Source organism: Aegilops tauschii, chromosome 2, assembly GCF_002575655.3.
Source record: "Aegilops tauschii subsp. strangulata cultivar AL8/78 chromosome 2, Aet v6.0, whole genome shotgun sequence".
Classification (NCBI taxonomy): Eukaryota; Viridiplantae; Streptophyta; class Magnoliopsida; order Poales; family Poaceae; genus Aegilops; species Aegilops tauschii.
In genome coordinates this window covers 39,647,034-39,671,102 of record NC_053036.3, presented here as the reverse complement: position 1 = coordinate 39,671,102, position 24,069 = coordinate 39,647,034, and the positions used below count along the sequence as shown (strand labels likewise).

At 45.1% G+C, this 24,069-nt stretch overlaps 3 protein-coding genes across 3 annotated transcripts; 2 read left to right on the top strand and 1 right to left on the bottom strand.

Moving 5' to 3' along the window:
* The first annotated feature begins 147 nt into the window (after positions 1-147).
* Positions 148-3,372, top strand: LOC109761528 (probable serine/threonine-protein kinase PBL7). The gene is made up of 5 exons (XM_020320351.4): positions 148-417; positions 898-1,145; positions 1,500-1,689; positions 1,787-2,178; positions 2,781-3,372. The coding sequence occupies exons 1-5, from the start codon at positions 330-332 to the stop codon at positions 3,078-3,080; spliced, it is 1,218 nt and encodes a 405-aa protein (XP_020175940.1). The 5' UTR covers positions 148-329; the 3' UTR covers positions 3,081-3,372.
* Positions 3,373-12,398: 9,026 nt separating this feature from the next.
* Positions 12,399-14,598, bottom strand: LOC109761537 (protein IRON-RELATED TRANSCRIPTION FACTOR 3). The gene is made up of 5 exons (XM_020320362.3): positions 14,408-14,598; positions 14,189-14,290; positions 13,888-14,006; positions 13,278-13,405; positions 12,399-13,028 (listed from the first exon to the last, which is right to left on the bottom strand). Exons 1-5 carry the CDS (start codon positions 14,581-14,583, stop codon positions 12,561-12,563), a joined length of 993 nt encoding a protein of 330 aa, XP_020175951.2. The 5' UTR covers positions 14,584-14,598; the 3' UTR covers positions 12,399-12,560.
* A 2,244-nt stretch (positions 14,599-16,842) lies between these two features.
* LOC109761534 (uncharacterized) lies at positions 16,843-21,730 on the top strand. Its single transcript, XM_073507804.1, has 10 exons — positions 16,843-17,316; positions 17,414-17,446; positions 17,634-17,722; positions 17,952-18,004; positions 18,198-18,269; positions 18,566-18,778; positions 19,211-19,279; positions 19,378-20,159; positions 20,418-20,560; positions 21,426-21,730. The coding sequence occupies exons 1-3, from the start codon at positions 16,843-16,845 to the stop codon at positions 17,694-17,696; spliced, it is 570 nt and encodes a 189-aa protein (XP_073363905.1). The 3' UTR covers positions 17,697-17,722; positions 17,952-18,004; positions 18,198-18,269; positions 18,566-18,778; positions 19,211-19,279; positions 19,378-20,159; positions 20,418-20,560; positions 21,426-21,730.
* The last annotated feature ends 2,339 nt before the right edge of the window (positions 21,731-24,069 follow it).

The window sequence follows — 24,069 nt, the reverse complement described above, 5'->3', positions numbered from 1 at the left end:
GCATGGAATGCGGTGTGGCCACTAGCTAGTGTGCGTGCGTGCGTGACTTTTGCTTTCCGTTTGACACTTGCGCCGCGTAGAGTAGCCGTCCCCCCTTCCTCTTGTGCGTTGCGTTCTTCTAGAAGCCAAGGCGGAGAAGGGAGGGCTGCCCCCCAATTAACTCAAAAATCATTTCTTCCTCGTTTTCGCTCCCCCCTCCCCTCCCCTCCCCTCGCCTTCCTTCTTCCCCACGCGCACGCGCAACGCGGACGGCGCACACTCAAACCTCCCACCCTTCTCCCCCCTCTCTCTCTCCCCACCCCGCCCCAGAGGAGGTCCCAGGAAGCGCCATGGACTGCTGCTTCCCCTGCCTGGGCGCCAAGAAGAAGCGCAAGCCGCCGGCGCCGACCGAGAAGCCCCAGATCCCCCCCGCCGCAGGTGATCCGCCCGCACCTCTGCCTTCTTTCTTGCCGTCTTCTTCCTCGCCCTCTCCTCCCCCACCGTCGCGGATTCGTTCATCTCCGCTAGATTCACACAGTCCTTCGCCGATTCTGCCTGCCACTCCGAGATTCCGCGGAGCAATTTGTGGCTCCGGCTTCCGGCTCCCCCCGCCGCCGTTCCCGGTTCACGGGGCTCACGAGCCGTCCCGGCAGCCCAGTTCCCCTCTCCCCTGTTTCTTCACAAGAAAAAAGGAAAAAAAAAAGTTCGCCCCTCCAGAATTGTTGTAAACTCGGTCCAAAATCATGGTATCCCGCCGAATCCCCCCGAAACATGGCAGCTCGGTGCGGGGATTCCGGCCGGGGACGACGCGTGCTCGCCGCTTTTGCCGCCAGACAACGCCTGCACTCCTTTCCCCAAATTCCCCGTCTTCTTTATTCGCCTCATGGTTCTGACGCACGCGCTCCGTTTTTTCTTCAGATAATAAAGCGAAGCCGGGATGCTCCTCGTCGTCGACGAGCGCGGCGGCGGCGGCGCGGCAGGACTCGCTGTCGGAGGCCAAGAAGGAGTTCGTCCTCAGCAACGGGTCCGAGCACCGCCACATTGCGGCCCAGACCTTCACCTTCAGGGAGCTCGCCGCGGCGACCAACGGCTTCAGGGCCGACTGCCTTCTGGGGGAGGGTGGCTTCGGCCGGGTCTACAAGGGGTACCTGGAGAGCATCAACCAGGTGAGGAGGTTCTTGCTAATTATTCTTGCTTCACAGTTCATTAGCACTGCTTTGTTTATTTAGAAGCTTCCACTTGGAGGATTGTGTGGAGCACTTGTAAATTGTCTCCTAGTGAACGTGTCACACAGCCTGAACCCGAGACCGGGTTTAGGCTGCGGGTTTCCCTGTCGAAGTAATAGAAAATGGGGGTTATCCAGGTTCCAAGGATTGTTGTTATTAATCCTCGGTTGATTTACATTCACAACTGTTGAGCAATAACATTAACATGTGGTAAATTTTGTAATTATGCGCAAGAATTTGTCAAACTATCTCCTGAAGCTAATTGACATGGTGAATATTTTGTTATCATCATAGGTTGTTGCAATAAAGCAGCTCGATCGAAATGGACTGCAAGGCAACAGGGAGTTTCTTGTTGAGGTCCTCATGCTGAGCTTGCTGCACCACCCACACCTGGTCAACCTTATTGGCTATTGCGCCGATGGCGACCAGAGGCTTTTGGTTTACGAGTATATGCCGCTAGGTTCTTTGGAAGACCACCTTCACGGTATGCTGCTGAAAAAAAGAATGTGTTTCTGCTTTGGTACAGCTTCTATTGGATAATTTAAGTTTGTGTACTCACAACTGGATCCTATTTTATTCAGATCCTTCCCCAGATAAACCCCGCCTTGACTGGAATACACGGATGAAGATAGCTGCCGGTGCAGCTAAAGGGCTGGAGCATTTGCATGACAAAACAAATCCTCCTGTCATATACCGGGACTTGAAATGTTCAAACATCTTGCTCGGAGAGGGATACCACCCAAAACTGTCTGACTTTGGATTGGCAAAGCTTGGCCCAGTTGGCGATAAGACACACGTTTCCACCAGAGTGATGGGTACATACGGGTATTGTGCGCCTGAGTATGCTATGACCGGTCAGCTGACTCTGAAGTCGGATGTTTACAGCTATGGTGTTGTTCTATTGGAGATCATCACAGGGCGAAGGGCTATCGACAACACTCGAGCTGCGGGGGAGCAAAACCTTGTTGCATGGGTAAGCTGCCGATTTGTTTTTTGTTACGGTCCTTTCTGTTTCTTCTTGCTATTCTTCTTCATTCCATTATAGACTACTGGAGTTTTACTATAGAGAGCATCACATTGTGAAACCTGCTACCTCTTGTGAGTATTGGTTGTTAATTTATTCTGGAAGATCCACCAGATATCAGCCTCTTAGCTCGGAAGTTGCGTAAGCTGAGTGTTAGCGCATCAATCTTACGTATCACCTGAAGGGGAACCATAGGAGGTTGATTTTCAGTCATCTCTGTATTTCTTTCCACTTCTGGAAGTTACACTAGTTTTGAAGGACATATTGTACTTTCCTTCAGCTCAAAAAATATCGTCCTTACAATTTCTGAGCCAACGCTTTTCGGTTGTAGGGTTACTAAAGAGCTACTGTACTAGAGTGAAATAGTTCCATACTACATTTTTTTGGCATTATTGGATTGGCCTAGGTTTGCCTTCCCAAAAAGACATTATTGTAGTCTGTTGAATAGGATCGAATGAAGAGGGTCATGACATGCCAAAGCCTTTGCTCAAGATGTCGTATAGCATTTTGCAATCCCTGTTGATGTAACGTTTGTTGGTGCACAATTTCAGGCCCGTCCCTTGTTCAAGGACAGGAGGAAGTTCCCCCAAATGGCAGACCCGGCGCTGGAGGGCCGGTACCCGGCAAGGGGACTGTACCAGGCCCTGGCCGTCGCCGCAATGTGCGTGCAAGAACAGCCAACCCTGAGGCCGTTGATCGGCGACGTCGTCACAGCCCTGAGCTACCTTGCCTCCCAGCCCTACGATCCGGAGGTGCACGGCGTCCACCGCCCGTCGCGCCTGACGGCTTCCGGCACGCCGCCCCGAGCCCGGAACCACGGTGCCGATCATCAAAGAGGAGGAAGCGAGTGAGGCGGTGCGGCTTCCGGAGAGCCCTGAATTTTGTCGCGGTACGAGTCCAAAATGGAGCTGAAGAGGAATTTTGTGGATAGCGAGGCGGCTTTTGCGTTTACATGTTGGGGGGGAATTGTGAATCGGTGATGTATGTTGATCGGTTGGTCTATCTGGTTGAGATGGTGCTAGAGATGATGCATGCATGTGCTCTCCGGTTAGAGTATGTATCTAGGTAGATGACGAGGCAGTCGGTGTAACCACCCATGACTTTACAGTTCGATCAGTCTATGGACTACCATTTCTCCTTGTATTTGACAGAACTGCTTCTCCTTTATCCAGGGTTTGAGGGTTCTATTGCATGTCCCTTTGACTAACAAAGGGACTGGCTAGGGGTCAGTCGCTTGAAAACGATTTTGTGGCTTCCTCTTCCTCTGACAACCGCCAATCCAGGCCGAACCGCCTGCCTCCACCCGGCAAGGCCAGAGGCGATCCCGCGACCGCCTCCCCCCCCCCCCCCCCCCCCCCCCCCCCTTGACTTTCCTCCCGCCATGCTTCGCCCCTTGGCCATCCATGCAAACCGTTGAACCATTCAAATTCTTCGACGAACCTGCCCCCCCTCCCCCGAACCATCAAGTTTCAAACTTGCCTCCACCAGCTATGGCTCGTTAGCCCTTGCTACCGGCCACCCGTGCCATATACTCCCTCTGTTTTGAAATACAAGTGTTTTTAGATATTTCAACGAGATTACTAAAAGCTTTATATGTAGATTCACTCATTTTGCTTTATATGTAGTTCATATTGAAATATCTAAAAGGACTTGCATTTAGGAATGGAGGGGGTATACCATTGGAAACCTCATCTGAATAAAATTTACATCACCAAAATCTTCTTGCCAACGTGAATCTGCATTTTGTTAATCATGTTCACGATCGACATTAGACTCAGAGTCGACATGGCGCTACATCATCTTTTGGGAACAAAAGTAGTGCCGATGTGATTTGACCGATTGGTAAGACACGAAGCATCTCACACACATCACCACGTGTACTAGACGACAGCAGAAAAGTACATAACGCATAATAATAATGTACTATGAAGGTAGGTGATGCGATGGTCAATGCAACGCAATAGAATCGGATTATGATTGTGTGGTCGGCTTTGGCAGATGCATGTATCCATAGATGGCACTAGTAGATGAGCTACAAAAATGTGTGTGAACACAGCGCTCACCTGTTACCGGCCGAAAGTGAAAAGCAGCCGCGTACCTGTATGAATCTGGATGCATGCTGATGCTCAGAGCGGTCGTCGGTGGGCACCAGGTGCACTCACTCCTCACTAGATTGTGTCACCGAAACAAACGTGTCCGGCCAAAAACCAAAGGCCGCCTGCAGCAGTTCATGGGCGAGCTGAGACGAGCAACACGTGCTTTCAGTTAAAATCTCGTAAATAAGTTGGTAAACAAGGAAATGAGAGAGTAAGGGTACGTTTGTTTTCCAGTGAGAATACTATGTCCGCATATTAAAAAGATCTGAAAGAATGTACTCCCTCCGTTTCTAAATATTTGTCTTTCTAGAGATTTCAACAAGCGACCACATACGGAGCAAAATGAGTGAATCTACACTCTAAAATATGTCTATATACATCCGTATGTGGTAGTCTATTTGAAATCTCTAAAAAGACAAATATTTAGGAACGGAGGGAGTATATACATAGATGTATATTTGTAGCATACACGTGTAAAAATTCATGAACATATATGTTCACATGTAATGTATACAAAAAAGATAAATACACAAAGTAAAATGGGCTCTATCTTTGTTGTTTTAGGGCTGGGTATTTATCTTTTTTGTGTAGCATGCGAATAATCGAATTACCCCATGAAGCTTTTTACATACTTGACGAACGTGCATCTGTATTTGTATAAAAAAATTGATACTTTTTAAAACTTTTAAGTATATTTTGATCATTTCTTTGGCAAAACGGGCTCCGTGGAGCCCAGCCTCTGAACGCCACACTCGCATGCATGTGCCCAGTGGGAGCTCCTCGCCGTTGGTCCTCTGCATTACCGTGTTGAAACCCTAGCTGTCGTTGGAAGGGTCCATCCTTTGCCCCCCCCCCCCCCCCGCATCGCCGCCGCCAGAGGGCCTATCGGCAAAGGCGCATTGTGCCCTAGTATGGACGGAGCAGCTTTGTCCCTATCACGCAGTGGCGGCACCCACCCTCCTCCTCCCCTTTTGAGGTGGTGGTCTCGACCAACAAACTGACTTCCTCATCTCTGGACCCTGATTTGGCGGGAATGAGATTGCTTGGACTCAGGCCAGGGTGTAATCCCTGCTCAAATTGTTGGCATTGGCAGCGGCGACACTCGCGGGTGTTTGTTTCCTCTCTTGCAGACGCTGCCATGGCCTTTACTTGTGGCCCTCCTCGAGCACCTGGAAAAATCTTTAATCCGCTTCTTCAGATCGATGATGTCGCCGCTCCCATTCTGGAAAGCGCTATCTTGGTTGCTCGTGGCATCCTCGGTGTTGGCTTCAGAGATGTTTGACGTCATGCCGGTTCGGCCTGGCCCTCTTTCAGGCTTGGTGGGTTTAGCTGTGTTTTTCTTCTATTCGGGCTAAGCATCTCTTGTCTCTCTGCTCCGAGTTTCATGCACACGCCTTCTCATGTATGCGTTTGTGCGTACCCTTTCATGTACTCATTATGTTTCCTCTGTCAATGAAAAGATACGCACGCTTTGCGTATTCACGAAAAAAGAAAAATAATTCATGGACATGCTGAATGAACCTCCTAAGCCTTCTTAACCTTTAGTGCTGTGATGGATTCTAGTAATCTCATTTTCTCACTCCAATCCAATCCGTTTTTGTTAATTTTAGCAGTTATTTTGACCCACATTGTCTATTTATTGTATGTCTAGTTTTTTCACAACAAATTATAAAGTAAATATAACCCATCACGATTTAGCAACCGCGTAGTAAACCTTAGTCAACGGTATCATAGTCAGAAACACGCCACAGTGCCTTAAGTTGTTTTGGAGGGAACGCGGGAGCTATATCTTGCTTATAGTGATATGGTAGTTGCTCTTGCCTCAAGGGTTTTTCGCGTCGATGTGTTACTAGGCTGGTCCAAAAAGGTATGCTATACCTTCGTTTTCCGTTCATTTTTTGGTTTTCTGTTTTTCCTTTTTTCTTTCCCTTTTTTCGGTGTTGGTTTTCAACGATTCATGCATGTAAATAGGGCCACCTCAAGATGCTACCATGCATGGCAAATGATCAACCAAAATATGCAACCGTGCATGTGAAAAATATTACATTATATCCCATAAAATATTTTACATCTATACAATCAAATATTCACGTTTCAACTTCACCAAAAAATATATCAGCCAACTCCTGCAACAACGTACGGGGTATTATCCCAGTATTCTATATGTTGTGTTGTGTCGATCATGTGGGTCGGCTCATTTGTAGAAGAAAACATAGTACATGATCCGATTTTGGGATCCTTATGGAAAGTTCCCGGCCTGTTTTGGGAACTTACTAGAAGGTTTGTGAACCGGTATTCTTTTTGAGTTCTTTGTGTTATTTTTACTAGGTTTTCTGGGTTTCCCTTTTTTGTTTTTTGTTCATTTCTTTTTTTTTGTTATTTTCCAAAAATTGAAAAATTCTAAAAAAAATTAAAGATTTTAAAAAAGTCCTTGGTTCAAATATTTTTCAGAACTTAAAATAAATATTGTTTTCAAAATTTGTTCACAAATTCCGTGCTTTCAAATATTCTCCAGTCCGCTATAGTGCTCAAGTACTACATGGGCCGGCCCAATAGGGAGCGCCCTATGTGTCATGCCGTTGTTGGACACGATGAGTGTTCAATGGGAGCTCCCATCTCGCTTATATCGTCGAGATGGTGGCTGCTCATGCCTCAAGTATTTTTTGCATCGAGGTGTTACTCGGCCAGCCCAATAAAGGATCTTAAACCTTTGATTTTTTTTGTTTGTTTATCCGGTTCAGGTTTCCTTTTTTCCCCCTTTTTTGGTTTTATGTGTTGGTTTTAACTTTTTTCTTTTGGGTTCGGTGTTTTTTTAATTACTGGTTTTATTCAGTTTATTTCCTTTTTAGGTTTTGTTATTTTTTCCTTTTTCTTTGTTTCCAACACATGTTTAATTTTTTCGTACACATTATACATTTTTCCTATACATCAGGAACACTTTTTTATACACAGTTAGCTTCTTTCAAATACATGATTAAAGTTTTCCCAAATATATGCTTTTATGTCTAATTTTATACCCTAGAGCATCTAGCTATAAGTTTGAAAAATGGTGGCTTTTACACCAAGATCTCAAAGAGCTACTTGCTAAAAACTGGGCTGCTCCAGTTAAGATGACTAAACCTATAGATGTGTGGCAGGAAAAAGTAAGAAGGTTTAGAAGATTCTCTAGAGGCTGGAGTAAGAACTTAGAGGCTAGTATTAGGAAAAAGAAGAATGAGCTCACTGCAGAATTTGATATGCTAGATATTAAATATGAAACTACACATCTGTGTGATGTGGAAAATAATACGATGCAGAACATCCTTAAGGAACTTCATGCCATCTGGCTGAAGGAAGAAACAAAGGCTAGGCAGAGATCTAGAGATAAGGAAATCCTCGAGGGAGATAGGAATACTAAGTATTTTAATGTTGTAGCTAATCAAAGGAGAAGGAAGACCCTGATTCATGCTTTAGAGGGGCCAGATGGCACCACATCTGACATCAATGAGATGTTGAAAATAGCTTCTGATTTCTATAAAGATTTGTTTAAAAAACAAGATAGACAGGGCTTCACTCTAAGTCAAGATTTCTTCTCCTCAGAGGAGAAAATCTCAAATGACAAAAATGAAGCTCTTCAAGCACCATTTACTGAGGAAGAGGTGAGAGAGGCCATATTTGGTTCCTACTCTGATGGGGCCCCTGGACCAGATGGTCTCTCTTTCCTATTCCTCCAAGAATTTTGGGAGGTCATCAAAAAGGATGTAATGGCAATGTTTAAGGATTTTCATGCTGGTAATTTAGACATCTACAGGCTCAATTTTGCCATGATTACTCTTATTCCAAAAGAGGAAGATGCCACCAGTATGAAAAAGTTTAGGCCAATTAGCTTGTTAAACTGCATCTTTAAGGTCTTCACCAAAGTACTAACCAATAGGCTTGCTGTTATTATGAATTTCCTAACTTCTAATAATCAGTCAGCCTTCATAAAAGGGAGATTCATTCTGGAAAGTGTGGTGACTGCCCATGAGGTCTTGCACTCCACTTACCACTCTGATAACCCAGGTCTGGTGCTTAAGCTAGATTATGAGAAGGCATTTGATAAAGTTAATTTGGACTTTCTGATGGAAATCCTTCATAAGAGGAATTTTGGTCCTGTTTGGATTAATTGGATCCATCAGATCACTCATATGGGGTCTGTGGGTGTTAAAGTAAATGGAGTGGAGAGCAACTTCTTTGTAACTAACAAAGGATTAAGGCAGGGAGACCCTGCTTCACCTCTACTTTTTAATCTTGTTGTAGATGTATTGACAAGAATGCTTGCTAAAGCATCCTCTCATAGTTTGATTAGAGGGCTGGGTTCTGATCTCATTCCAGGGGGGGGTCATCTGCATGCAATATGCAGATGACACCATCCTGTTCATGGATGAAGATAAGACAAAAGCAGCTAATCTTAAAAAAATCCTAACCTGTTTTGAAAAAGTCTCAGGCATGGGAATTAACTATTCTAAAAGTGAGCTGATCCATCTAGGTGAAGATGAGGGAGAGGTAGCAACCTTTACTGAGATCTTTGGGTGTACTGTAGGTACTTTTCCCATAAAATACCTAGGGATCCCATTACACTATGATAAACTGAGAAGGGAGGACATCCAACCACTTATAGATAAAATCATGAAAAGGATGGCTGGGTGGAGAGGGAAGTTACTTTCTTACTCAGCTAGGCTTACTCTGATCAAAGCTTGTTTAGCAAGTATTCCAGTCTATCTATTATCCTTCTTTAGATTCCCAAAATGGGCCTTAGACTTAATTAATAGTCAGTTGGCACATTGTTTGTGGAGTGATTTTGAGGGGAATAGGAAACTTCACCTAGCTAACTGGCACTTGGTCTGCATGAAAAAAGAACATGGAGGCTTAGGGGTGCCAAATATCATAGATGTAAATCTTTGCTTACTTGGGAGCTGGGTTAAGAGATATTCTCAAGACAATGGGAAAATCTGGAAGACCATTGTAGATAATAAGTATATAGGAATGCCCCCAATATCTTTGCTAGCAGACCACAAGCAGCCTCAAACTTTTGGCAAGGTGTGACGTGGGCTGCAAAAGCTTTGAAGTTTGGCTATAGATGGAAAATTGGGAGTGGGACGAAAATCAGATTTTGGGAGGATATCTGGTTTGGGACCTCACCCCTCTCTGTGCAATTCTGGCATTTGTACTCTATCTGCCACCAACAATGTGTAACAGTGTCTGAGATTTGGGATGGGGAGAATATCAAGTTAACTTTTAGGAGAGTGTTTACCACTGCTATGATGGAGGATTGGTACTGTCTTGAACAGATCATTAAGCAGACTCCCCTCTCTGATGAGGATGATGCTATGATTTGGCAGTATGAATCAAAAGGGATTTACACCTCTAGCTCTCTCTATGCTATTATCAATTTTAGGGGTGTAACACCTGTTTATATCCCCTCCATATGGTCTTTGGTAATACCACCCAGAGTGCAGGTCTTCCTGTGGCTACTAGCACACAACAAGCTGATGACCAAAAATAACTTGCTCAAGAGGGGAATTGAAAAACCCCCGGAATGTGTTTTCTGTCTAGAACAAGAAACGGTTGATCACTTGTTCTTTGGTTGTGTGGTTGCCAGGAAAATCTGGAGCGATATATCAAATTTCTTCTCTATTGATTTAGGTGCAAATTATCTACCCATTGCCAGGTTTTGGTCGGCTAACAAAAAACACACAGCTATGAATGCTTTTGTGGCTTGTGTCTTGTGGAGCATATGGAAAACTAGAAACAACCATGTGTTTAATAACGCTGTCTGGTCTGACTTGAAGCAGATATGGTGGCAAGTCTGGAGGACGCTCAAAAGATGGATGATCCTGTACAAAGGGGAGTCGCTGGAGAAGCTTCAGCAAATCTCATGCTGGATATCCAGCATTCTCGCAGCCCCTTTTCAGTTGACAGTGGGGTGAATGATGGTGAAGTTGACACTGAAGGTGTCTCCCAAACCTCTAAGCTCGCTAATCTGTCACTGAAAACGGGTGAGGATCTTTGGAAGCAGAACACTACCCGGGCACTGGATATACCGTCGAAGAAAGTTGTTCGAGCTACATCAAGCCCAGTCACCCCTCTGGAGATGCCTGGCTCGCCGACTCAGTCGCTCAAGAAGATGAAGAGCGATGTCGTGGAGCAGATCAAGATGGCAAGGCTGATGCTGATCACACGAGACAAGGCGATCTGGCCAGGATGTGTTGCTCCCCCCAGAGGTGTTGAACCAGAGATGATGCCTGGGAGTAGTTGATATTTCTTAAGAAATGATGCCTGGGAGTAGTTGATATTTCTTAAGAAGTTCACCATTAATGTAATATAAAGTTTTAAGTAGAGTGGCTGGAGGCCGATGCAATTTAGGTTTCCCAGTTTATGTTGGACTGAGATGCGGAACATGCTTCGGCTGGAAGTGTGATGTAAGACTTCGTGGTTTCATTTTTAATGGAACCGGGGGCTCAAAATCCCCTTATGCTCTAAAAAAAAGTCTAATTTTAAACATACACATTGTATATTTTTTGTATACATCTGAAACATTTTTGTATAGATGTTTAAATAAAATTCAATTATATGTTTAATATTTTCCGAAGACATGATTTTGAATATGTGTCAAAGAATTTTCAAGTATATGATGAATTTGTTTTGAATGATAAAAAATATTTTTTATTCTATATGAATTCTTTTACATTTTTATAATCATTGTTTTAAAAATTTCACGAACTATTTTTATGTAAATATTTTTTAAACGATAAGTTTTTTAATCACACGAATATTTTTACATTGTATAAAACTACTTAAAAATGTCCCATACATTGTTTTGAAACACGTGAAAATTTATTAAACGTGGCAAACACTTTATTGAAGGATGCTAACAATTTTTTTACACTGTGTTAACATTTTTCAAATTCATATTTTTAAAATTTCGAAGTTAATTTAGGTTTTGGAATATATGTACTTAGAATATTTTCGAAAACATACCCCTAAAAAAACATAAAGAAAAGAAAAATAAGAACGAATGGAAAACTGAGGAGAAAAACGAACTAACCTGCGCTGGCCTGCGTGTCCACCTGGGCACCTGGAAAACTGAGGAGAAAAACGAACTAACCTGCGCTGGCCCGCGAGTCCACCTGGGCTCCTGGTGATGCTCAAAAAAAAAAAAAAACCTGGGCTCCTGGCCGGGGGCTGAACAGGAGTAAGAGGAAGAAGGTATGGGTGAGAGAGTGACAGGTGGGCCCTTCATCAAGATAATTTTCCACCGCTTAGAAAAAATCAAGACAATTTTCCAGTCAAATGGTGAGAGATTTTGGTGCCAAGTCAGCCATGACAACGGAATCCACTAGTCAGATTCAACATCAAATGGCTCTTAACCAAGTGTTTAGTACTTTTGGCAAAAAAAAAAACCAAAAAACGACGCTTTTTGCAAACTTTTAGTTTTCTGCAGGCCTTTTTGCACTACTCGACGCAATTGTGTTGGTTTTTAGCAATTTGGTTGTGTTGGTTTTTAGCAATTTAGTGAAACCAAGCCGGATGGTTGGGAAACTACCTCGAGGGGTAACATATGGGAGCTCTCACGGCGTCAGGAGGACATTCAGTCACATTCTTCTCCAAGAATTTGAGGGGCGCATTGCTTTTCAGTAAACAGTAAGTCACAGTTCACACGATAGCCTTTGTTTAAGTCTCCAAATTCCAAAATGACACCGAAACAGTATGGTTGCAGATTGCTAGCTTCATTAAAACTCATATATTTCCATGCAAAAAAACAAACTCATATATTTAGTCGAAGACGGCCTATTGACGGATGGAAGCATAACGAAGGAGATTGGCCCAAATGCAAGGAAACCCTCTACGCAGCCGTTCAGGGAGTCGCCTACAATTGCCTCTTCAGTTCCTCTTCTGGTTCCCCCTTCAGAGGAGACCGGCATTACCGAAGTTCAGTATGCAATCTCCTACCGATACTCCATGGCTTATTGCCCTAGTTTTGCTTTGCATATCGATTCTAGATCAGTTCATATGCATCCGCTATGGTGTTAACATAAGTTGCAACACAAAGGGTGAAGAAAAGGTGCTATTCTGATTCCCATTAGAGTGTCATCTTCTCATCTAACATAACATTCCCGGACCCAAGATGGAGTCTGGTATTTACACGCACATGCTCAGCTGTGTATATTCGCTAGGCTCAAAGAGAAACTTCCTGACTGGCTGGAACTGATCTACTCAATCTCTAGAAGAGGCAGAGCTACTACCTTCGTTGCTACTGCCGGTTGTGCCACTGCTGCATTGTTCATCTTCCATCCTCGGGAGACCCAGGCTTACAGTTACAGGCCACGAAGCTGACTCTGTTGGGTACCTTGCCAGCGGGCGCGTGATATGGTTGGTGGCCTCCGGATCTTCTGATGGTTCAAGGCCTTCGACGTCAGATGCCGCGTCTGGGAAGAGCTTAAGTTCCCGTGGTGGTGGTGGTGGTGCATAAGGGTGCTCCAGGATGGTTGTCTGTAGCAGTGGCTGCTGCAAGGGGAATACTGCGCTTGCGATGGTGGCCGGCTGCATTGGCTGCTGTGACGGGAAAACTGTGTTCGCAGAGTGAGACACAGCATGAGGCATCGTCAGCTCCTTTTGTAGCTCCAGAATTTCGTTGCGGAGCACACTGTTCTCATCCTGCAGCTCATTCCTCTCCATTGTAACCTGTTTGTGGCAGAATGAAGATGGGATAATAAACAACCGCTCAAGTTATGTAGGAACCATGTGATAAAATGCATTGTAGCAACATAAGGATATTCTGGAATGATGATTTTAGCACGAGTCTCGCCTAGTTATCCTATGCATAATCGAAATAATTTGCAGTCCATAGGATCAGATACCATAAGTTCAGAAAAGAAAGAAAAACAGTGTTACGACAGGAAGGAAGCAAACACAATTCTAGAAACGACTTACATAATGGGATTCATTCTGCAGTGTGCTATTCTCCTTTCGGAGAGACTCTAATTGCGAGAGCAGATCTCGAAGGATTCGAGTGGTGTCAGTCAATATACATGCTTTCCCATTTGTCTGCCTGTCTGCTTCTGCAAAAATGATGTGGCATTCGATCAGAATAAAAATGCTTAATACTCCACGGAGCATTCAGTAGCAAACTTGAGTGATATAAAAATTCTAAGACCAGTAGGATGCTACTGACAAGCAGGCAATGCACATTCACATTGTCTCAGGCTGCTTTAAACTGTAACGTAATGTCGGAGCTGAAGCTTGACAGACTGCAATAAGTTGATCCACGTTTTCATCAACACAAACATTCGTAGGGATCTGTAGTACTAAGGGAATCCATGACACATACTGAACCTCACCATTCGCCCCAAAATCATGACATGGACATGGATGATAACAACATCACGCAGATTCTCACATACCCTCAATCGTAACTCTGTAACATTCGAGATAACCAGATGGAAAAGAAAAAAAACGACCCCCAAAACTGAGAATCAGGGTCCCAAGAGCAATGCTGTGTGATGTAATGTACAGTACTGTACGAGGTTGGTGATGAACTCACCAAGCATTTCGCCAAGCTCACTGAAGAGATCGTTGAGCAGGTCGCGCTTATGCTTCTCCCTCTCGGCCTTGTGAATCATCCTCGGGGCCTTCTTCTTGCACTTGCCGTCAGCGAGAGGCCTGCGGATCGAAAGGTACTACATCAGCAGCAACACTGGAGCACGGGCACAGCCCTCACGCGCATCCATTTACTCCCGGCGTACGTTCAGATAATGAAAATAAGCAGTCGGAGAATCCATTGACTGAAACCCGGCCCCAGACGAAAGGAGATCTGGAGCCGCTCCAAGAGCAAGAGGCCTCACCCATGGAGGAGCTTCTCGGCGGCGCCGGCGCTGGCGGCCGGGGCGGCGTCTCCCCTCGCGGCGGGCAGCATGGCGACCATGCCTTTCCTGCTCCGCAGACGTCTGGAGATAGAAACCAAGAAACCGCCGCCGTCAGCCGTGCGTATAAACCAGTCCCCAATCCAAATCCAAAGAGAAAAGATTGGAGGAGGCAGACGATGTACTGTACTACGTACGTACCTCGAATGGAAAGAGATTGGAGGAAAGGGTTGCCGCCGCCTCGCTTCTCTGTTCTTGGTTCGCGCAATGGCGGAGAGTCGAGAAGAAGAAGAAGAAGAAAAGGGGCGGAGGGGCGCGTGGCGTGCCCGTTCCGTTGCGCTGGCGGTGGCGTGGCGTGGCGATGAGGCGCGGGCCATGGGGGTGTAGGGAGGGAGCCCACGCGTCGGTGGGAATGGGATCGGGGAGGGAGGGGCAGGGGGGCACGCGAGGGCGCGTGGCTGGCACCGTGCCGTGCGCCCGCCTGGCGCGTGCCGCTGCGTGGGCTGGTGTTATCCGTCGCTGATCTCGTGTGTGCAGGCGCGAGGCCATGGCCATTTCTGTATGGGCCGCGGCCGCACGGGAGGGCAGGAGGCGCGTGGCCCGCGCGTGCCGGGCACGCGGCCTCCGCGGGCTCGGGGTCGCCTCGTGCCACCGCCCGGTCTGCCTCGTGCCACCAGCTGCACTGCAACCATCCTTCGTCCTGCCTGATCCAACCCGTGCAATACGGTCAGATGGGACCGTTTGGTTGCTTTTTTTAACATCAGTACAGACATAAGCACTCATACACACGTACACCCTACCCCTACGAGCACCTTCAACAGACTGAGCCGGCATGTCATTTTGAAATTTACAAAAGTCACCGTAGAATAATGCGAGCACCAGGAGTCGAACCCTGATAGGCTAGGGATACCACTGTCCCTCTAACCATTCAACCACAGGTTGGTTCCCGACCGTTTGGCTGCTTGCATAGTTTCTGACACTTGACATACTCGTTTTGGTTGGGCTCGAGTGAGAAAAAACATGCAAAAAAATCATTATCTACACATCGTTTGATAGCCTGCATGCAGGCTGCTTGCACTAGGGGAGCAATTTTGGCATCGCGTTTGGTGTTCTGCACTGGCTGGGCTGACTACGCTGATGCAACTATACTATGTTTGGTTGCGTATACCGGACATGGTTCAGAGTTAACAGCTACACATAACACACATAGTTACACTAGAGTGCCTCCACGACTGCGTGGACGGTGGCCGCGACGCCGCGTCCGACACGACGTGCACGGAGCCGTGGGCGAGCGACCCCGTCGGCGGTGCGGTTCCTAGCGTCGACGCCGTAAAGGAAGTACGTGCGGAGTGACGAAAGGAGGACGTTGAGGCAGAAAACCATGGAGAAGAAATGTAGTGCGCACCATGACGTACGACGTAAATGCACGAGGACGCGGAGGAGGAGGCCGAAAAGAACGACGCTGACACGGCACCAGTGTAATAGGACACCAGCAAGGAGGCCAAGAGGAACAATGCCGACGGTGGCTTTAGTGTAGCGGGACGTGGGAGAGAAGGCAGAGATGAACGGCGACCGCACAAATGTAGTAAGACGCGGGGGAGGAGGTTGAGAGGAAGACGTAGGCCGTGGCGCTAGTGCAACAACACATGGGAGAGGAGGTTGAGAGGAACGATGTAGGCCGTGGCGCTAGTGCAACAACATGCGGGAGAAGATGTTGAGAGGAACGACGTAGATAGTGGCGCTAGTGCAACAACACGTGGGAGAGGAGACCAAGAGGAAAGATGCCGGCGGTGACACCAATGTCGCATGCCACAAGGGAGGAGACAAAGAGGAATGACCAGATGAAGAAAATAAAGGAGTGTCATTAAAACAGATTATACATATGCATATGTAAATTCCACAAGGAAGAGGTTAGATCTACTTGTTTATGATCGTCAAAACAGAAAATGTGCAACATGAAAATTGTGTGAAATTGCAAGATGAAGCTACTAGCCAAAGAAAATTTCAAATTGTTGACCATGCACTACGAATTTGACAAAAATCATCTAAAGTAGCTCCAAAATGAACACGAAATTGAACGTTTATAGTCGATGAACTATGAACTGATCGCTTGAATAGAACCATAACATCTATAATATCTATGTGTATCTTCTTTTTCGTATAGAATTTATCTCGAATCAAAGTATCGATTGTGTAGATTAGAAGGAATGAAAGAAATAAAATAGAGAAGGAGCTTAATGTCTCTATACTAGCTAGCGTCACCTTGGGTGTAACTGAAGCCAACACGTGTGCTCAATGTGGCTCGACTCAGCCTGGCTCGTTAGAAATGGCCGATTTGGCTGTTTCTAGCGGGCCTGACCGAAGAATGCTTTAAGTTTTGTACTATGTAAGTGTCTAATGCAATCTAAATAACCAAATAACTCATTTCTTCCCACGCAAACCTGATTAGGGTGGATGCGAGCTATCAAACATTAACGAGACCATATTTTCAAACAGGATCTCTACTTTTAATGGATGACTTGATGAATAGTCTACGCGGTTTAATTTCGCTGGTTTTTTCGTCATCCTTCCACCTCCGGTTTTTTTCGTCATCCTCCCACCTCCGTTAACTCGCAACCCTCCCGCGAAAAAGAACCATGCCCAAAAAAAACCCTACGATCGATGCCTCGTGCCCACACAGCAGATCGTTCTCCGCCGCCCTCCCATCGATCTGCCGCCGACCCCTGCGGAGCTTCCCTCCCCAATCCGATTTGACGGAGAGAGTGCCAGATCCGGCCGGGGGAGCCGCCGTAGAGCCTCCACGTCGGTGGAGCAGCACCTCCTGCCACGGGCGCCGCCGCCACCTCTTGCCTCACGACCCTTTGCCGCGACTCCGCCCCCAAGCGCCGCTCCCGCACGCAACCTTAACCCTATCCCGCCATGCCTCGCTGCCTCGCCGCTTGAGCCGCGCTGATGGAGCCCGAGCAGTGGTGGCCGACCCCGTCGCCGCCGCCGAGCCTGTGGACGAGGAGAAGGAGAAGGAGGAGGAGACGGAGGCGGCCGAGGACGAGGAGGACACGCTGCTGGACCGCGCGCAGCCTGATCTCACGGGTCCCTTTGCACATGTGCAGGTACAAACCATCCTCATCCAAAATCGTGTTTTCCGCTCTGATTTGCCATGCTAATGTGGTTTCAGACTTGCCCAATATGTGATACTGTGTTTTGCAGTTCGTCAATGGACCAATGCCTAATCTCCCCAAGGTACTAACTACTAATTTCTTCCACCCTCTTGGTTCTAACTATGTGCTCTGTCAAACTGTTTCCACCCTTGGCCTTCGGTACAACTCAAACATGAGATGTAGTCTTAACCCTCCACCTAACTTTTGTGTGTTTTCTGAATAATAAAAGTATCAAGCATTTGGTTTACTGGTTGTAATTGCTGTTTTAGGTTGATGTTTCACTGGACCCGGTGAAGGAGTTGAGCAGAGTAATATCTGAGCGAAAAAATTGAGGGGCGTGCTTTGGTTGTGCTCTCAGGTATTTTCCACACATAAAACTTGAAGTGTATTTCGCATATTCCCCATTTTCTTCTTGATGCTTGAGAAAATCAAAAGATGCCTACAAATACAGAGTTTTGCATCTCATAGTTAGTCCATCTCATGCACCCGTGCTTCTGGTACACGGAGAAACACTTTTATCAGGTTATCCAACGTTTTAATTAGGATGTGTGTCGCTGTGGGTACCTGATACTCTAATATCCTTTCAGCCAGGTTATTTTACGAGGGTTGTGTGCACTGAACCCCATTTCTCTGGACCAAGGTATTCTTCTGGCCCTTTTCCAGCGGACATGCGACATAGCCAACTACACATTTTTCCTAACATTGATGTAATGTACTGCTAGAAATTGATTATATTTTTTTCAGTCAGTACATCGGATGTAATGTACTGCTAGAGATACGAATTAGTTTCAAGCACTATGATTTTACATCGAGATGATGTTTCTTTGTAACAGGGACGATGAACAAGATGGGAATGAGGAGGATGCTACTAATCCGGAGTAGTAATATTGGATTACAGGTCATGGGTTAGTAGTTAACTGCAGAAATCAGAATATTGGATAGCAGTAACTAAGGCCATTGGCAATTTCTATCATATATCATAATTTATTTGTGTGATTCCTTTACCAACTACATGTTTCTATTTGTTTCCTATATTTTGTTTGTTCCTGAATATTTTATGAATTGTGTATTTCTATTTTAATACATAAGACTCTTTTTCATGCAATTTACTCAATGGCCTATATGAGAAGCCCTAAATAAAGCTATTCCTCATTTGTACGCTTTCTTGCTTATATAGATCAAAATATGGAATTCTCTGCAGGTTAACTAATACATGCATCAACTTTGTATCATAAAGATTTCACCATCCCAAGGTAATGGAAATAAGTTCACAAGATTCTCATGTTGAGGTCTGTACAAAGAGAAACAAGGCAATGTCTGTGTGCTGGAAGGAGAAACTCACTGCCAAAGCTATAATCCCTGATGCTAAAGCCTGCATGTTCAGATCTGCAGAGTTTACTCATATTACTGTATGGTATATTATTAACTTTCTTTTTATACTTCATATTTGCAACATATATCATCCATTTTAGTATGATTTTACTTTTCAGACATTTATTAAAAAAACTGCAGTTAGGTTCTTCACAGCTAGGAGCTCTTAATCAATTGTAGTTATACTGAAAGATTAAGATGGAGGGAGTCATTAAAAATCAGCAATTGTTCCAGCCAACCGGTAGTAGTGGGTGCAGCATTTGAAGACACCAAAAAGAGCCTTGGACTCTGATGGATGTAATGCCTGCCATTTATATATGTTGATTTAGTTCTACTAAACATATAAATGAAAGAAAGTTTGTATTTGCTGACATATATCATGTATTTTAGCATGATTTTACTTTTCAGACATTTACTACAAAACTGCAGTTAGGTGCTTCAGAGCAAGGAACTCATAATTTTGTTTTTTCTGCAGAATGATTAATACAGAGGGAGCCCTTTTGTCAGGTCATTTAATCATTAAATCATACGTACATTATCTCAGGTAACTTACTACTACCTTTGTTCGAAAATAAGTGCCGTTAACTTAGTACACCTTTGCACTAAAATTGTACTAAATCCGTGACACTTATTTTAGGACAGAGGGAGTATTTCATTTTCTACCTGAACCAAGTTGTTATTTCATTTCTAAGAGGCAAAGAGTTCCTCATGGTTAGTTTGCCACATTTTATATGTCTATCTATGTGCATTACGAATTCACTATATGCACCTTTAGTTCCCAGTTTTGGCTCACTTTCTTGATGCATCTCGGATGAGAGGAAAGGAATGGATAATCTGACAAGCAATGTTCGGGCATACCCTTATATTTACGTCTGATGAAATGCTGCGGGTGAAAACTAATCAAGACTGCTGCCATGAGCAAAAGAGCAGAAATTACTTATGAGAAAACAATAAAAGAATCTTCCGTGACTACATACCACGACGAGTCAAAGACGATGAAAGCACTACTCCATTGGTGGTGTTAGCAAGTGGAGTCTGGAGGGAGAACAACACAAAGTAGGAAATTGATTCCCTCGCCCTCGCTTGCTTCAACGACCCCGCTCGTCTTGGTGGGGTCGATTCCCCCATCGCCCAACTCATCTCCGACGAGTATGGCGTTAGTGGGTACGCCCCGCCGTTCGTATGCTTGGCGGGTCCCAGAACACCCGTGACGTGTATGAGCTTGACTAGGGCGAGGGGCTTGTGCTCGTGCTCGAGCTCAACAAGACGCACTTCGATCTCGTCACCAACTACGAGCTGGACTGTGAGACTCCAGAGCAGGCGGGGGCGACGAAGACGAAAGTGGGGGCAGTTCGAGCTTGTCGCTGCCGGAGACCCTGGAGAGGTGCGCGAAGAGACCTGGTTAGATTTGTTGGCCACCACTGGTAGATGCTCCATGTCTCCTCCTCTGGTTCCTTGTGCAGTATTGGGTTGTCTCAATTTTCAGTTTGGAACACTTAGCTATGAATATTTTTTTGATTAATATTGATGTCGTTGTTACATATTGGTACTGGGAAGATTTTATGTATTATTGCTGAGCTCTCATGAGCAGGCCTAATTTTACAGATGTTTAGTGCACCGGTTCCTGTTCATTTACAACACAGCCCTGTGATCTAATTGATGTTTCTCTGAATTTATGACAGGTAAACTGCACTAATAACAAATCGGATGTCATCTGTCATGTTGCCGATTCAACCCTGGACGATGTTGCGCGGCCCGCGGTCATGGACGATGTGCTGTTGGACAACGACGCGAGGCCGAGGCAGCCAATGTGAATGACCACTGGGTATGTAATGCCCCCCCCCCCCCCCCCCCCCCCCCCAAAAAAAATATGTATTAACTTTTTTGAGTCCTCTGTAGTGTTGTTCTATTTGTTATGCGTTTTTTCTTAAAAATGTACATCTCCCTTTCATTCATTCATAATTCATACAATAAGGGCCTGTTCTGAAGTCCTCCGGCTCCGCGCTCCGTAAACTCCAGATGTGAAGCTGAGCCGAACGTTTTTTATGTGAGAAGCTAGCTTCAAGAAGTTGTGACGACCCGTAGTGTTATTTTGGTGGAGTTTGAGAAGCTGAGAAAACGACGCTCCACGGAATCCTCTAAAACGCGGAGTGAACTGAAATTACAAGGTGTGCCACCGCCAAGTGAAGAAAAACGTTTCGTTTAACCTCTCTCCTCCCTTCTTTCCTCGTGAGAACAGCCTCGTGCTTGTTCCTGGAACAGAAAACGGTCTCTCCTACCTTTTTGGGCTGCCAGCCTGCTTCCAAGCCGGCCCAATATGGTGCAAGACAGCCCAACAGCCGCTGCCAGCCCAAAGTTGCGAGAGAGAAGCTGATTCAGCTGCCGAACGAACCGGGATCGCTAGATGGAGTGAGAAGCCAGGCTGAGAAGCTGAATCTTCGGAGTTGGGAGAGTTGGGAGAGGTTCAGAACAGGCCCTAAAAGCGTGTTTTACTGCCTGGTTTGTCTGGGGCTTAAAACCGATAGCTTTATGCAGGAGGGCAGGAGGCTGTATGTTGGTTTTGGAAATACCTGTTTGTCCATAAAAAACTACAGAATGCATGTGCGCTTAGAATTCTGATATAGTCACATTTGGCAATATCCAAGATTATTGTTATCTAATAGATTTTTCATGTTTCTTTCTTTTTGCAGAAATCATTTACCTTTCAATCTTGGAAGGCCCTAAGCTGAAGGAGAGCATCAATTGTCATGAGAGACAAGCAATATCTATTAGGCACGCATACTATCAGGCTAACGCAAACCACTCGGGAATGAAGTATACTTACCGTAACTTTCTATGTGTTGACTTGAGTTTTTCTGTTAGTAAAAGAAACATGCCATTTTTTTGCGGTTCATGGATTCATGCTCAATGTTGAATTATTATCTGATCTGCAAAAGCATGCCTTACTGCTGCTCATGGTCACATGATTTATAATTTATAACTACAATTATTTAAATCAGTATCTGGCATGAAGTCTTGACATCTAGCTTGATCAAAGATTCCACTGTGTGCTTATTTCTCCATCATATTGCATAATGAATAATATCAGTAGATAAATATCTCCTTTTTATGCAATGAATTTCATGAAATAAAACAGCGTCGATCACTGTCTCCAACGTAATCTTAAGTGCACAGGCATGGCTTACTGTCACTGCTTTCTTGTAGTATTAGTGTCGTCTTTGGCTGTTTCCTTTCTTGAATTTTCCAATGACAGCGTACATGCCTAAACATATTCAAAGTTGTTGATTATTTTGTTGCAAATATAGTATTTAGTAATTTGACGTGAACCCTTGAAGGTCCAATTAAGGCTATTTGACTAGGAAGGTAGGTGATATGTGCTCAAAAGAACCTACCCCTATTATGCACCAGTTTTTTGCCTTAGCGTTGTTTCTGCTGTTATGCTATATATCTTGTATTAATTGAATTTTGAAGATAACGATTAAGGAATTCATCTACAATAGGAACTTACTTCCCAACAAGGAAAGTCCAGTGATTGGGCAACAACATGTGGAAGGATAATTACTGGATACTTTTTTTAGCGAACAACTGCGGAGCGATTTGCTGTCTCAAAACATGTAAGTTGTGATGCCCTCTCTGGAATCGAATGACTAATTCGTAAAACAGGATCTGGTTCTACAATTTTATCAAAATTAATTTGGCATTACAAAAACATTTGTCATTTCATCTAGGAATATTTTTAAATAGTTAATAAATCATACAGACTTGATATTTTCTTGGTCTCATGCAACTATGTGTTGTTTCTTATTTTACTCAACAATCATTTGTGGCAATTATGAGCTGTTTTTCGCCATTCGTACACTTTCCCTTAATTTTACTACGAATATATGAAAGTACACACCAAGGGGTTTGCGAAAATTAAAAAAACTAGGACACAAGCACGAGTCACCTTATGAGGTGATGATGTAGGAGACACAATGAGGTGAAAGAGATGTGATGGACATAGAAGAGTAAACCCATGAGGACAAAGAGATGTGATGCACATAGAAGGAGGAAGCAAGGACCTCGATCCACATTATTGAAGACATAGATAAGAACAAGAGTATCACACTTCACACATCAACCAATCAATGACACATGTTGGTATTGGGGCATATCGCCCTCCCTTGCATTATACCTGTTAATATTAAGATGAAACACTTAGTTGGATGCATTTCTCTTATATTGTTCTATGGCAACACCCGAGCATTCTGCTAGAGAAGATGCTCGGGTGTAGACATAATCATATATTATATTATTATCATTAGTATCAACATATTTGTAAATGTTTTCATACTCAATCTATGAGGTTAGATTCAACACGAGATCTAAAGTTTTGCGTGAAGCCAAATATGCAGTGTCAGCAATATTGTTTGATAGCTTGGGGGTATAATAATGCGGCAAACGGCCAACGGCTGGCTAGCTGTGTGGGAGACACAAGTAGAAAAAGGGGCTTTCGTTCGGGCTTGGCCAGCCCATTAGTCCCGGTTCTGCCACAAACCGGGACCAATGGAGGCATTTTTCCCGGTTCGTGAGCCCAGGGGGCCGGCTGGGGCCTCGTGGGCATTGGTCCCGGTTCGTCTGGGCCCATTTGTCCCGGTTCTTGGCACGAACCGCGACCAATGGGCCTCGCTCCTGGCCTACAACCATTGGTCTCGGTTCGTGGCAGGAACAGGGACAGAAGGATGCCCTTTAGTCCGGTTCCAGCCACGAACCGGGACCAATGAGTTGCCTATATATGCCCCATCGCCAGCGAGCAGAGCACTCCACAGTGCTATGTTTTTTGCTGGCCGGCGAGGGGGAGGGCATTGGGTGCTCTAGCTCACCTCCTAGCACTAAGATGGGGAGGCGGTTGCCGCCCATGTCCCTTGTTGTTGGCCTGCCACGACGACGTCGATCGCTGGCTCAATTAGACCACAAATTAGTGGATTTTGTGATAAGAGTGAGGGTTGAGAATGATCGAAATAAGGGTTGGAGTTGGTTTGTTTAGTTATGGTGTGATGGAGAGAGGGTGTCATGACGAAGATGGGCGTCATCTGATTTTAAAGGAGAGGGCTTCAGCGAGAAATGCCGTGCTATGGCGGAAAACCGAGTAGAAAGGAGACGGTTCCGCAGGGAAAGGGAAGGGTGCGTTGCGGGGTGGTTTTTTGTGTGTGTTGGGATATACCGGGAAACCACATTTCACCCCCACATGAGCTAGATTTGAGAAAGCCTTGACTATCTAGACGGTTGAATTTTGGGGAGCCCACTGGGCGCCCATTTGATGTTTGAACCTGCCCAAACATACGAAGGAGAAAT

Coding starts and splice junctions, on each gene's coding strand:
- LOC109761534 (XM_073507804.1), top strand. CDS start 16,843: ATGCCCAAAAAAAACCCTACGATCGATGCCTCGTGCCCACACAGCAGA. Junction 17,317..17,413: donor GTCCCTTTGCACATGTGCAG/GTACAAACCATC, acceptor TGTGTTTTGCAG/TTCGTCAATGGACCAATGCC. Junction 17,447..17,633: donor CAATGCCTAATCTCCCCAAG/GTACTAACTACT, acceptor TTGCTGTTTTAG/GTTGATGTTTCACTGGACCC.
- LOC109761537 (XM_020320362.3), bottom strand. CDS start 14,583: ATGGCCCGCGCCTCATCGCCACGCCACGCCACCGCCAGCGCAACGGAA. Junction 14,007..14,188: donor GCCGAGAAGCTCCTCCATGG/GTGAGGCCTCTT, acceptor TTCGATCCGCAG/GCCTCTCGCTGACGGCAAGT. Junction 13,406..13,887: donor TGAGCTTGGCGAAATGCTTG/GTGAGTTCATCA, acceptor TCATTTTTGCAG/AAGCAGACAGGCAGACAAAT.
- LOC109761528 (XM_020320351.4), top strand. CDS start 330: ATGGACTGCTGCTTCCCCTGCCTGGGCGCCAAGAAGAAGCGCAAGCCG. Junction 1,146..1,499: donor ACCTGGAGAGCATCAACCAG/GTGAGGAGGTTC, acceptor TTATCATCATAG/GTTGTTGCAATAAAGCAGCT. Junction 2,179..2,780: donor AGCAAAACCTTGTTGCATGG/GTAAGCTGCCGA, acceptor GCACAATTTCAG/GCCCGTCCCTTGTTCAAGGA.